General features: G+C 42.6%; 1 protein-coding gene across 2 annotated transcripts in view; it reads right to left on the bottom strand.

The window, feature by feature from the left end:
* Positions 1-14,296, bottom strand: part of CAPN5 (calpain 5) — a 555,036-nt gene that overhangs the window by 33,582 nt on the left and 507,158 nt on the right. For both annotated transcript variants that reach the window (XM_085623260.1, XM_085623259.1), the window contains exons 10-11: positions 13,453-13,649; positions 1,739-1,860 (exon numbers count right to left, since the gene is read on the bottom strand). In XM_085623260.1, the coding sequence (XP_085479386.1) occupies positions 1,739-1,860; positions 13,453-13,649 (319 nt within the window). The remainder of the gene's footprint in view (positions 1-1,738; positions 1,861-13,452; positions 13,650-14,296) is intronic.

Here is a 14,296-nt window from a genome sequence, read left to right on the forward strand (position 1 = left end):
CAGAGGTTATTGCTGGAGAGCTGTCCCCGCTGATCAATCAAGTAATCGAGTCTGGTAGTTATCCTTCAAGCTGGAAGAGGGCAATAATTAGACCATTGTTAAAAAAAACTACTCTGGACCCTCGCATCTTGAAGAACTACCGTCCGATTGCTGCACTTCCTTTGGCGGCTAAGGTCATGGAGAGGAAGTTAAACCGGGCCCTAACAGAATATCTGGTTTCCCACGATCTGCTCGACCCCTCTCAGCACGGTTTTCGCGCTCAGCATTCCACGGAGTCAGCACTCCTGGTGGCAGCGGAGAAAATTCACGGCATTGTGGACGGGGGAGGCAGGGCAGTGCTGGTGATGTTAGATCTGTCAGCGGCCTTCGACACTGTCAATCATACGGTGTTGAAGCGGAGACTTCAGAAGATTGGTGTGCAGGGTAGCGCTCTGTCCCTCCTCTCCTCTTTTCTCAAAGGCAGGGAGCAGAGTCTGCTATGGGATGGTCTGCAGTCTAACACTTTCCATCTACCCTGTGGGGTACCGCAGGGTTCTGCCTTATCACCAACGCTTTTTAACATCTATGTAGCCCCCCCTGGCCAAGCTCATTAGGAAATATGGTTTTACCATTATATCCTATGCCGACGATTCCCAGCTCATAGTCTCGACTGTGGAACAATCAAACGATGTGGCTTTTAAGTTCCATAGCTGCCTGTCTGAGATTATGAGCTGGATGCGGGAGAGCTTCCTGAAAATTAACACAGAGAAGACGGAGATCATAGAGTTTGGCCAGGGCAGCCCCGTGTGGAACGGATCTTGGTGGCCTGTGGAGGCGGGGGAATGCCCTTGTCCTGTCTATAAAGTCAGGAATCTGGGCATCCTTTTTGACAATCAACTCAATTTCTCAGCACATGTTAGCAACCTTGCTTCAGCATGCTCCTTTTTAATAAGGACTCTGCGGAAGACCCTTCCTTTCATCGAACCTGTCCTCCGCAAGACGGTGGTGGTGGCTCTTGTATTATCAAGACTTGACTACTGCAACGCCGTGCTGCTAGGCATAAATAAGACTCCGATGAAGAGGTTGCATACTCTGCAAAATGCTGCTGCTAGACTCCGGATAGATGTCCCCACAGACCAATCTATCCCTGGTGGCATTAAAACATTACATTGGCTCCCGATCCAGCAACGTATAGAATTTAAGGCTATATGTTTAGTATATAAGGCTATATTTGGAGGAGGAGCCAAGGATGTTCAGAAGCTTTTCATTCCTTATGTGCCCGGCCGGGTCTTAAGGTCTACTACACAAAGCCTTATCAAGATAAATCGGATACGCAAAGTTAGATGGGGTGGCAGAGCCTTCTCTTTCCTTGCCGCTAGTCTTTGGAATAAGCTTCCTTGCTCTTTGAAATTAGGCAATCATCAAGCTTTCAGAAAACAGTTAAAAACATGGCTCTTCAAGGAGACTCACTGATGAAGACAACGTTTCTCCCTCTCCCTCCACCAGCGCCAAGACGCTCCGGCATTCGTTGCGCTATATAAATGACTATCCTATCCTATAAAGCAGTGCATCAAATCTATCCATGAAGACATTGGTCTATCCAAGGCTATCTTCGGGTACTCAAAGATCCAGTACCCTTCAGATCCACATTTTATCCCTCAATTTATTAATGACAGCAGTTCTACCTCTTATCACCATTTTTGACTGAATATACAGTGGCTTGGAAGGAATCAAAAATAGCCTATTGAAACCTCTATACCTCCTTGAGAGTCCTGTTCCTTCAGGCCAGATGCAGAGATAACATGGACTTGAGACACGAGTTGTGGATAACCACATATTCCAGTCCAGCAGGTGTGAGGAGGTTCATCCAATGTCAGCTCTCTGCAAGAGAGAAGAAAACCAACAAGGATCATTCAGCAAAATCAGAAGCAAAGGGTACAGCACGAGAAGTTATTTTTTTCTACAAGAGAGAAAGCATTTAGATGCCAACAACAAAATAAGAAATATTGCTCGGAATATCCAAAGCACAGAGAATGCGAGTGTAGCTCTCACAATGCATACAATTATTAAGGCACTCTATTTCTTGAATTTTAAGCAATGAGTCTAAATGTTATGGTGAAAAATCGTGAAAACATATCCACATATCTGTACTGCATTGCGTGTGTGCTTAGAGGGTGGGAACATTTTGTGAAGACAAGCCAGGAGTCAGCCACCAGTAAAGACAAAAATGTACAGCACTTTTTGTTTGCATTTCTAGGTCTATCAACAATTGGCCCCATAGTTTAGCTTATTTTTTCTATTTGTAGAGTGGCCAGTCTATGTATCCTCTAGCAAGGTTACGGAAGGACAAGGATTCTGCAACATGATCTGATGCACATCTGAGTAAAGCATCTGTGAAGAGCAGGTTTATATTTAGATATTGTTACATAAAACAACTAGTTATATTTAACATATCATGGGCATTTCAAACCATCTCTTAACCAATCTTCAAAAACTTAATTATTCTCCGTCCTTGTAAACCATCATGGACCGCAGCCCAGACTCACGACCAAGGTGCACCACTCCACTGTACTCAAGCCATGTTTCAGTATTCAGATACCACCACTTATAAACAAACATTTGCTAAGAGAAGTTAGCATGTACTGCAGATATATCATGGCACATAAGAGTTACGATGATATTTCATGATTACTTACCAACATCAGTGATATCAGCTGTTAAATGAACTACAGCATTCAACTGCTTGCAATTTCAGTGAGGACACCCACTGGCTGTTGGGGGAACTGCAACATTTTACCCACATGTAAAAACTGTGAGGACATCTATTAGCTGTCAGGAGTACTGCAGCCTTGAGCTTCCAAATAATAAATGTGATGCATCTTTAACTATCACTGGAACTACAGACAGTATTTCCTTTCAAACAATCACTGACACGATATCTGTTAACAGCAGTTTTGCATTTATTCTGGGAACATTGATGCCATTGGTCAGAATACGGTATGATGCTATTTCTGATGTCAGTACACTGATGATGGATAATGGTTTTTAGGGTTTGAGAAAGCGTTAGAGTTGGGATTAGGGTGAAAGGTATCAGGGAAGAGCACCATAACTGTAGGTGCCACATCGGATGAAGTGCAATTAAAAATCACTAATTTCTGTCCTCAATCTAAAAACTGAATATGAGAGTCCTTTAGTCAAATGAAGCATTTTTATGGAAGTTGTAAAGGGAGGGGTAATTTTCCTTCAACTAGGGGTCATCCCAGCATTTGGGTGTGCCCATCTTGAGTACGCACGGCTTCAACTAATTAAATTCTTGCAGAAGTGTGCTTGAATGACTCATGAGTAAGTTTTACTCAATGACCAATCCGAATTCAAGCTTTTTTTTCATTTTCAACCAATCAAAAAAGTCTGATATTTCTCTTCAAAATCTGATACCACAAGCCATTTACACTGCACCCGAAAATGATACCCATCACCTGAGTGATGACTTGCATGTCTTATTGCCTTATCTATTCTGCACTGATAGTCTTGCAATGCCACCCATTTCTCCTGCATTTACAGAGGAGGCAGTGGTGTCTGTGCTGTGCCCAACACATGCCAAGGAATGACACTCTGTGCCATGTTCCTCGTCGCCTTCAGTGATAGTTCCATGTTCTTGCACACTCACGCCTGCAGCCAATGCCCTCTCACCTGCAAAGATGTAGCCTACTTAAGGCACTCAGGGTGCAAAAATCAGCAAAGCTGATGCACAACTCAGTTGTTGAAGAGCCTGTTTGGAGGACCTCATTATTTTGCGCCCCTGCGTAGATGAAAAGTTCTGGAAAACGTGAAACATGAGCAGATAGTCAGATAAATGCTTGCTGGGTATGGCATGCCTAACCCAAGAAAATGAAAAGAAAATGTGTAAAGTCGGTCATTAGAAGAGGTGGGTTAAAAAAGTTCACATGTTAAGTGCAGTGATAGCCTTTAAAGTCTAGGTGCGCAGGCTCCCAAACTAAAAGTAATGTGGAAAAGATTCTTCACCACATAAAGGTTTCCTTCAAGCGTAACAAATCTCTCAGCCATGTAAAAAAATAATTCAATAGAAGACTTCAAAAGTCTGAATGGAAGTGGATGTCAGTGGCATGGTAAATCAATTTTTTAGGTCATTTCTGCTGCACACCAGTGACCTCAGCAAAAATCACAATGCAGACAGATTAATCTGAAGGCCACTTGTAATGAGAATGTATTTTTAGAAAACAGTTAATGTAATACCATTTATTCATGTGTTCCAGTCAGAAATGGGGTCTCCAGTAATTAAATCAAAATATCAAAGCCAGTTAAGAGGCGGGCACCTTCATAACCCCACTAAGACTGCCCTCCCATCTTATTGCACATGGCAGAAAATGGACACTCTCCACCCACAGCCATCACAGAAACTCTGTACATTCTTAATCCTTTCTAATAGTAATGACATGGATGGGCTTGTGTGTATATAGTATCACTAAGGACATCACGTTAGGGTAGCCAGGCGTAGCAGTGCCTCCCTGACATGCCCTGGACACCCCTGACACTCCCCTTTCTACCCTGGTGTAAGTCTCATAAAGGCAGAAGCAGAAACAGAGTGAACAGGGGTCGAAGGGCCATGTTTACTTCCTTCAATTTTGACTGCTTTTCCTTCCAGTGACAACAAACAGGAGTCTGTGCATAAACTAACTAAATAAAAAGAGATCAACCATGTGATGTCACTAGGGTGGGGTCAATGAATGGAAGACGGCACTTTCACTCCCCCAGAGTTGTTTGGTAAACTGAAGTCTACGAGTAGTGGTCGAAGAACTAATTTATATGAGACACCTGGTGGGCATATCTTTATGCCAGGCAAAACAGGAGTACATCTTCTGTGGAAAAAGGTTGCAGACAGCTGCTCTATCCCTTGTTTTATGAAGATCCTTAAGCATGTACTTGAAAGACTGTCTCTAATGCTGATGGCGACCTTCCATAGATCATTTTCCGAAGAGGTGGACTTGAAAAGATGAGCTTGGTGACCATGCTTTAAGGAAGTGGTCAATTGTAGATATACTTTCTAATGTTTATTAAACTTTAGCAGCACATGCTTAATCTCAAACCTACGATTCCAAGTAAAGGGAAGTTGATTTGCTCCCAGCTGGAGAGCTGTTTTGAGTGGGCTGGATTCTTCACTGTCACTTAGAAATTTAGGGGCCAGACATGGAACAGAATCTCCCTGGTGTGAAGGGCTGTTGAGATGCTCAAGGTCATCGGCAGTGAGACCCTACTCGGTCTGGGAGTAAAGGTCTCACCTGACAAACAGAGGAAAGGATATGCTTTTTCTTCATTTGTGTACAGAACAGTCCACAAAAATTATGCTCTCCTTGTTGGAATTGGGGATGAGGTTTCTCATTTCAGCCTCAGCTGAGATAATCAGGATACTGTGATCTCAAGGAACTGAACTGACCAGCCAGTTGGCCAAGTATAGCTAGACAAAGAGGTCTTGTCTCCTAGAATGGGCTACCACCACTGCACTTTGAGAACACCTCTAGGTCATCCTCTGCCCAAATAGCAAGACCTAGAACTGATAACTGTGAATGGCAGAGCAATGGCACGCTGTGCTTCAGGTTAGAGACACATCCGGTTGTAACTGAAAAGTTATACAGCATAAAACAACTTCACTGTGATCATAAGCACATTTAAAAAAAATTATGTGAGGTCATGGCAATAACTACCCAATCGCTTAAATGCATCAAGAAACCAAGAATGTGGATGGCCCTGCTCTGGATTCCCCCGATAGTAGCCAAAATAGACATTGCAAGCCATTGGAAGGATGAAGCAGCCCCCCACCCCACTTATAGGGGTGGAAAAAAGGATTGGATAACTATGAGCTTAGAGGGCCCAGCATATGTAGCCTGAGGCTGCCTACATAAACACCAGAAGGTTTGGGGGACTGGGCCCCAGTATAGAGGAACCCTCCTGAACCCCAGCAATAATCAGAGGTCCTTAGAGATTAAATTAGAACCTTGTCTGCTCCCAGTGCAGGAAACGGGCCTGGACGATGGGCAGGGAAAATGGGCAAAGGGAGGCTGAAGGGGGACTTTAATGCAAATACCATGTACTGTAGATTTTTTAATCTGAGAGTATTGTAAAGATGTGCCCTTGACTATAGAAAAAAATTTATAAAATATTTTCTAAAAAAAAAAAAAAAAAAAATAGAATGTCTCACCATACGTTCACCCTAGACTTGTTAATATATATGGTATAATTGTACTACTGAAATACCGGATGTTTATTCCCATCAAATAAAGCTTGCAGCCAATTCTGCCAGGGAACTAGTGGCACAACCTTTTTTCCCCAATGTATTCCATTTGTTTGCTATTCCTTTCTGATGGACCTGAAGTGACAATAAATGATACCTAATAAACACAGCTTTTAAATCTCCACACCACCACTAATCTGCACTTTCACTCTAATAGAAAAAGAAGTCTATAAAGAAAACTTGGTACTTGTGTTACTGTCTCTGTGTCCAAGCTGTGATAGATGTGAGAAATGATTGCATTACTGTTTCTACAAATCATAGCACTAAAGATATATTGTTATTTAGTGCTCTTATCAGTACAAAAGCCTATGATATAATTTACGTGAAGATTTGCGCAGCAGGAAAGTAATTCTCAGTATGTATTCAGCTTTTGTGAAAATTTTCACAAAATATGCGACATCACTGAGGTGGGGAAGGAGCTGCTCAGTTTGTTCCTTGCAGGTCTTTGGAGGAGTAAGATCGGACTGATCCTCGGATTCAAAAGTTGCTTCCAGGCAAGGAAGAGGTGTTATAGAAAGAGCATCTACCCTGGATGAAGGAGTCTGTCAACATTTTTGTGATGATACAGATCTACTTCGATATTCACTTAGGAAGGCAGGGCGGGGTTGGGTCACTCCTGTGTCTGTGTGCTCCACTAATTATGTAAATCAGACCCCGCATCATGGAGTCCTTGGGGCTAAACACAACTCGGGAGGCGCATGCTCCCACCCCTTAACAAATGCTATGGGCTGAGGGGATGGGGCTGAAACATCTCGGAGGGGCCTCTCCTTAATTAAAGAAGGCAGCCCTGGGCCATTTATTCTTTGTTCCCCAATTATGGTCCGGGGGGGGGGTCCTTCTGGGTCCCCTCCCCCTCATGGGTCCTAGGAGTGCAGGGCATCCGTACTTGTATTTTTTTTTTTTTACTTCAGGACAGGGGACTAAGTCCCCAAGTCCTGTAACGGCTGCCAGTGACCTTTTTCTCATTTTTCTGGCAGTCCATCAGAGCGCTTGCTCCCTTGGGCCACCTTGCACATCCCATGGTAGCGAGATGGTCCAAGGGAATGAAAGCTCCCTGAGCCAATCAGAATGCTCTATTTTTTAAAACTGGGTTCAAGGGAGTCTCATGAGAGTCCCTCAAGCCCAAACCACAAAGCACAATCTGCGTACCAAGATCTAGCTTCCTGCCAAATTTGGTGTAATTTCATTCAGCAGTTTTTGCTGTAGCCCTCCCTGTAGAAGTCTATGGAAAGTCTTGGGGATTTCGTGTTTTGGATCCCCCCCCTTTGTTCTCGGCCGTCTGTTTGATGGATCACCTCAAAATATTTCATGCACAAACTAGTCATAAAAGAGCATTTTTTTGTAAAGTATTGCAGAGATTTGTCAAATGGTGCCAAAGTTATTAGCAACATAAAAAAACACTTTCTATGGAAAACCTGTCTTAACTACAGCTACCTAGTGGTGACCCCCAATGGGAAAGATGGGGGTGTGTCTATATATATATATTCACTGAAAAAAACAGGCTTCACACACATTATAGTTAGGAATTAGCATTTAAAAAACCTTGCAAATTCACTGAAAAAACCATAGGTTTCACACATGTTATAGTTAGCTGGACATTTCACTCGTAAAAAACCAATGAAATTCCCCCGTTATAGTTAGTTCAGCTAACTATAACTCGCGTGCCCGCAATCCACTGCTGATGACGTCACATATTACATCACTCATGACATGGTCAGTGACATCACTCATGACATCACTGATGACGTCTCAAATGACATCACTGATGACATCACTGATGACGTCATCCATTGAGTATGTGTTTCTGAACAGTTTTAATATGTTTAATATATATAGGGAAAGGCCTGTTGAAGAATAAGTGGGTGTACAAGTGTGTAAATGGATGATTTTCTATGGTGCGTAACTGACTCTAAGTGAGACATTAAATGTATCTTACTGCAGACTAGTGACTAAACTGTGTGAATGTCTGTATGTGTCTGTATGTTGGTGTATAAGTGGCTGCATGGTTTTGTGAATAGCTATATGAGTGTCTATATGAGTTATTGATTGCTTGTCTGAGTATCTGTATGGGTTCCTGAGTGTTTGTGTGGGTAGGGTGTGTGTTACTCTGTGACTAGATGTGTGAGTGGGTGATTCAGTGGGTGCATGGTTTTAAGAGTGCATCTGTGATGAACTGTATGGTTGAGTGAGTGTATGTATGGGTGTGTTAGGGATTGAATGCATGTCTCAGTGGTACATTTGTGACTAACTACATCTGTGAAAGGCAGTATATATGCATGTAAGAGTATATAAGTGGGTAGATGTGAGAGTGTGTGATTGTGAGAGTGACTGTATGGATGAGTGCGTGCTTGTATCAATTATTCTATAAGAGCGTAAGAATGTGGTACTATTTTTATGAGTAAGTGAACTTGAGTGTGTATAACCGCATAGGTGAGTAAATGGGAGTGTGATTATTTGCATGACTGACTAGGTGTGAGTGTACCTCTATGGATGATTGGTGGTGTGTGTGTCTATATAGGTGTATAAATGCATATGATAGTCTTGTATGGAGTGACTATAAGTATGAGTGACTGTACAGGTGAATGAGTGGAGGTGTATGTAGACCTAAGAGTTAATAAGTGGGTATGTAGTTATTGGTATTGGAGTATCTATGGTTTTGAGAATGGAAAGGTTTTTTAAATGCTAATTTATGAATGTATTATATTTTTTAAATATTTATTTTACAATATGCTACCTATGTATATATTTATAGATTGACTTTATCCTGTAATATGGAATGGCTCAGCTCTTTTTTTTTTTTTTTTAATTTGGATAAAGTTTTTTTTTTTGAGGGTTTTTGACCGTGCGCGCACGGTGCGCGCATGCGTACGTGCTCCGGGTGTGCATGCGTACGTGTTCCACGTGCGCATGCGTACGTCGTGCGTGCTCCGTGCGCGCGTGCTCCGTACGCGCGTGCGAGCCCGTGCGCGCAGCGTGCGCGCACGGAATGGCATGTGATTTAGAAACAACACTTTTCATTGGTTTATAGTAGTTTCAGTTCCAGAAACTTCCAACACCACACCCACCCCTCATTATTTCTTCTGATTCCCTGTGAGAAGGAGCTGAGCAGCTTTTCCAGTACTCCAGTACTTGAGAATGGCAGAGCAGCAGTCATCTTCTGGGAGTGAGCAGGAGACCCTTGCGAGACCGAGGAAACAGAAAGACTCTTTTATATGGCAATTTTTTACATTTCCAGACGGGCAGAAGAAGGTGAATGCTCCAAAAGTCACCTGCACTATTTGTGTTGTTGTCTTATCAAGAGGAGATCCTAAAAAGAAATACTCTTTTAGTATTTTCACTATGATCAGGCACGTTAAAGGAGTACATCCTGTGGCTTTTGCTCTAACTGCTAGAGACAACCCTCCAGCAGCTCAGCCGAGCACATCCGCAGCAGCTCAGCCGAGCACTTCATCTGTGGCGGCAGCTTCACCTGCTTCTGTTCCTCTGGATATACACCCTCTTTTCAAGAGGGTGCATATACGGTGCAATGTGTGCAATGCTCTTCTCTCTTATGGTGACACCAACATTCCCCTAATAGAGAGCAAGATACAGCAGCACACATGCGGCACCCCATCATTTTTTTGTTCCTCTGTTCCTCAATTAAAACAACGGCTCTTTTTAGAGCCACCTAACATCTAAACACTTAAATTTGATTTTTCATTCTATTTTTATGATTTTTTTCCGCCGTGCGCGCACCTCGCGACGGTTCACGCACGGTGTGCGCACCCCGTGATTTAAAAAAAAAAAAAAATGTTTTTCACCCTTCTGGGTCCTTCAGGGACCCCCTGACAAAAGCTAGGGGGTCAGGAACTCTGTACCCTGCACCCTTTTCATGTTCTCCACCTTTCTTTTTCACTGTCACACACAAAATGGCAGACAACACTTCCTGATTTCGACCGATTCGAATGTTGACTGACATGTAACTATCAATCACAATTACGCTCTCGCACGTTAAGGTGCACGCACGGTGCGCGCATATAGATATTTATGTACTTTTAACTGCAATTTTCTCAGGAACTACTTTACAGATTGACACCATATATGCAAAAGGCACATCATAAACCGGACTACCTCTTTGCCAAATTTCAAGTAATTCTGTTCAGCCGTTGGGGCTGTACCTTCGACTAAAGGTCCTATGGGAAAATGCATTGGGAAAACGCGTTTTGGGACCCCCCTTTTTCCTCAGCCCCCGCTTGACGAATCACCCCGAGACTTCCAGGGTAGCAGCTGAGCGGAGCGCCCCATTAGTTTTGAAAATTTCGTGAGGATCCGTCAACCGGCGCCAAAGTTATTCAAAATAGATTTTTCAAATTTCCTATGGAAACACGGTCCTAACTATAACTATCTACTGGCGACAGCCAGTAGATTATGTGTATATATATATACTCCTGTGGCACAGTGCTGTTCTGGATTAAGCTTGCTAAAACGCACATAACCTACTGAAGGTATTTAATTGAAGCATGATTTGAAAACGAACTCTTGAACTTACTGAAAGTGAATATTTTAATCATGTCATGGACTTCAAGTCCCAGCATACAGCGAAGTGACGTGGGATGTAGTACACGCCTACTTGGGGGCTTGCAATAAAAGTAGCCGGAAATAACAATGACATGATCGTCAAGAGCCGTTTTTTGCAGCCCAAGATGAAGAGGGTCACACCTTGAAACGCGTCGGCACATTTAATGAAATATGTGCGCAAAGGCAGGCTGGAAAGTAGAAGCTGGAAGGCACAGTACTGTCGAGTGCCTTTTCAAAGCTAAAGGCTATTTGTTTGATTTATATATATATATATATATATATATATATATATATATATATATATATATATATATATATATATACACACACACACACATACACATATATATATATATACACATGCATATACACATACATATATGTACACACATATATATCCACAAACCATCCTCCATAAACAGGAGTCCCCCAACCCTGCAGGGTGGCTTTGGCATGAAAGGAAAGGGGCATGGAGCAGCCTGTAGGCACAATGAAACAAACAGCAAAGCACTGAGCCCAGTTTCAAAGACAGCAGGCATTTATTTCTCAATGCAACTGGCAGCACGCTCTGTATCTTGTTGTCCTCATGCGTTTCAGCTTCTTAATAAGCCTGGTTCACAGGTGAAGAGCGGTTTGCAAATGACATAACTGTGCACTTTTTAAACCTCAAGCTGTCCCGTGAATCAAAGTTCCAATGTCCTACTCATACCAGAATGCACTGTCGATATTATCAAGTCTTTCAAGTATGCAGCGTACATTTCAATACAGCATCATTGATTTCATATTGCTGCACTCGATTCAAAGAATCAATATTTCAGTGCATTCACTATCTACGTGTTTCGGCACACTGCCTTGTTCACGATAGTGACCTCCTCAGGTGGGTCCACATTTAAATAGTTTTAGACCAATCATTATTCACATCGAGCATAAACAAACATGGGACTTATCAATACATTTCAGTATTCCACCATTTTGAAGCGATTCTTACAAGCTTTAGTGCTTCAAAGACTTTGTGTCCAGTAGGAACAAATCATACAATTTTATATCGCTAAAACAGATTAATGCTACAATGATCCCTGCAGCACAGCCAATTACATCCCAAGACTATTTATTTAGGTACATGATGCGCCCACTTACCTTACTGAAGAATGATGGGTCTAAAACTATTTAAAGGTAGACGGTGAGGAGGTCACTATTGTGAACAAGGCCGTGTACCGAAACACGTAGATGGCCACAGTCATTAAATATTAAGACTTCTACTAATGCTGGTATGCCGTCCTCTTAATTCATTTTTTGGGAGAGGGCTTGAATGTTGAAACGCACACGCAGACATATACCACAAGCACCGCACGCGATCTGGTGCGCGCTGGCACCGCAACCGTGCCTGTTTTGAAAACGTTTTTAACCACCGTGCCCCCTGAATATAGGGGATGTTGGCAGCAGTGAAACGCAAGACTCTCAGCTGCGTGGACTCTTCTCGAAGTGGAAGCAGGAGCGGGTGGCAGCAATCTAAGCGGGGACTTGGGGGTCAATGGATTTGTAACTGTGGATATCCATCTTGCCCCATCAGCGTTTGTGATGCTCAACGCTGTAACTTGGACTGAGGATGACAGTGAAAAAAAGTTTTATCAAGGTACGTTAATAAATTATAAGACCAAACAGGGATAAATTGTATGACCAAACTGGGATCAAAGTAAGACTTTTTAGAGGTTTTTTCTACTTTTAAACAGTGAGTAAATTGGATTTTAGCGGATTAGAAATACATCATAATTTTGAAAATGGTCCCGTTAAAAGATTAATTTGGTGAAGGCAGCAATCCACTCAAAGGAAAAGATACTCTTTAAGGAAATGTTGATCTCAAAAGGCACACCCAGGGATCCTGGGTCAGATCACCAGCTCTGGGTACAGCCCAGCTACCACTAGCAGAGATTCTCATTTTAGGTGGTACCAGGCTGGTATCAAGGTGGCAGTTGATGGCATGTTTTGTAGAGACTGCTGTGTGCTAAACTTTTAATGGAAGAACTGTTCAGAAGTGCATAATGTGCACTGCGGCAGCACACAGGAAGCGTAAAAGTGCAACAGTGTGATGTCTCTCCTCCCAAACAACTGTCTAGCCCTTGCAAAGTGCATTATAAATTGATCCATAAGACCTGAAGATCCATTAACTACTACAACGCAAACCTAGATCAGACTGCTGTATTCCGTTATGATATGGTAATAATAGGTCTGCACATATGGGAAGCGGATTAAGATAGCTGATTGACTTGAGTACTTAATGTGGAGTTATGTATGTGATCTGTAGGTGGTTGGTTGGAATCCTAGAAAAGTCAACTCATCTTTCCATCCTTTCAAGTGATATGAAATGAGTATATAGAATCAGTTTCAATTGGTTAATGATTGCACATAAAATGTCTTAAGTATAGAACTTTATAAATAGATTTTTGTTGACTGACTGGACTTCTACAGCTCAAAGTACCCCAGAGTGTCTCTTGGCACTGTCCTTGAAGAGCCCAGTCCCCAACCAAACTGTACTTCAGCTTTTTTCCTTCAGAGAGTAGGTGAGGTGGCCTGTCTTAGGATAGTCAAAAGAAGCATTACTGTTGTCTTACCGACAATCTGCAGGCACGTCGGTGAATACACGAAGAAGAAACTCCCCTGTGTTTCCTGGGTCGAAGGTGGTTGGAATGATGACGTACCGGCCCTCCTTCAGGTCGGTCTTCAGAAAGACACTCCGCGAGTTGATGTATATGGAGCTGGCCACCTTGACCTGGATGGTGTGCATCCTATACCGCCGGTTCAGCTCCACCTGTGTGCAATTCACACACACAGTCAGATTCCAGGCTCATTACAGAGAGTGAAATCAAGGGCAACACTGGTGAACACCAATATTTTCATAAAAGCCACATTTGTGTAAGTTTATACTCACAGCACTCTTGGAAAAATACACAGAAATGTATGTGAAAGAAAAAAAGCACAAAAAAAAAAAAAGAGGTGAAATTGATGCAGTACAAGTGAATTAAGAAACAAAACTACAGTTATTTAGTTTGGGGTTGAGACATTGTTGAGCATAAACAGCGATGGGCCAGGTTTTCTCAGGTGAGAATCACTGACAGTGGAAAATACCACCAGACCCATCCAATCTGCCAATGTTCCTACCTACTGCTACTGCCCAAACCTTTACTGAGGGCCTGGGTACAAGTTGCCCGTTATTTGGAGAGGTAATGCCAGACAAGTAAATACTGATAAGCATTGTATGGTATTTACTAGGTGGGGTATCTTCTCACTCAGAGATCAGCACCTCGGAATCGGGGTTACCACAGTTATACCATACTTTCGCACAGGCATCAATTCACCAAAATAGCAGGGGAAGCAGAAGTGACATCACATGACTCAATTTGACCCAATGACATCACAAGAACTGACATCATATGATTTGACAACAAATCCTCCAAG

The sequence above is a fragment of the Triturus cristatus genome, chromosome 8, assembly GCF_964204655.1.
Source record: "Triturus cristatus chromosome 8, aTriCri1.1, whole genome shotgun sequence".
NCBI classification, from domain to species: Eukaryota; Metazoa; Chordata; class Amphibia; order Caudata; family Salamandridae; genus Triturus; species Triturus cristatus.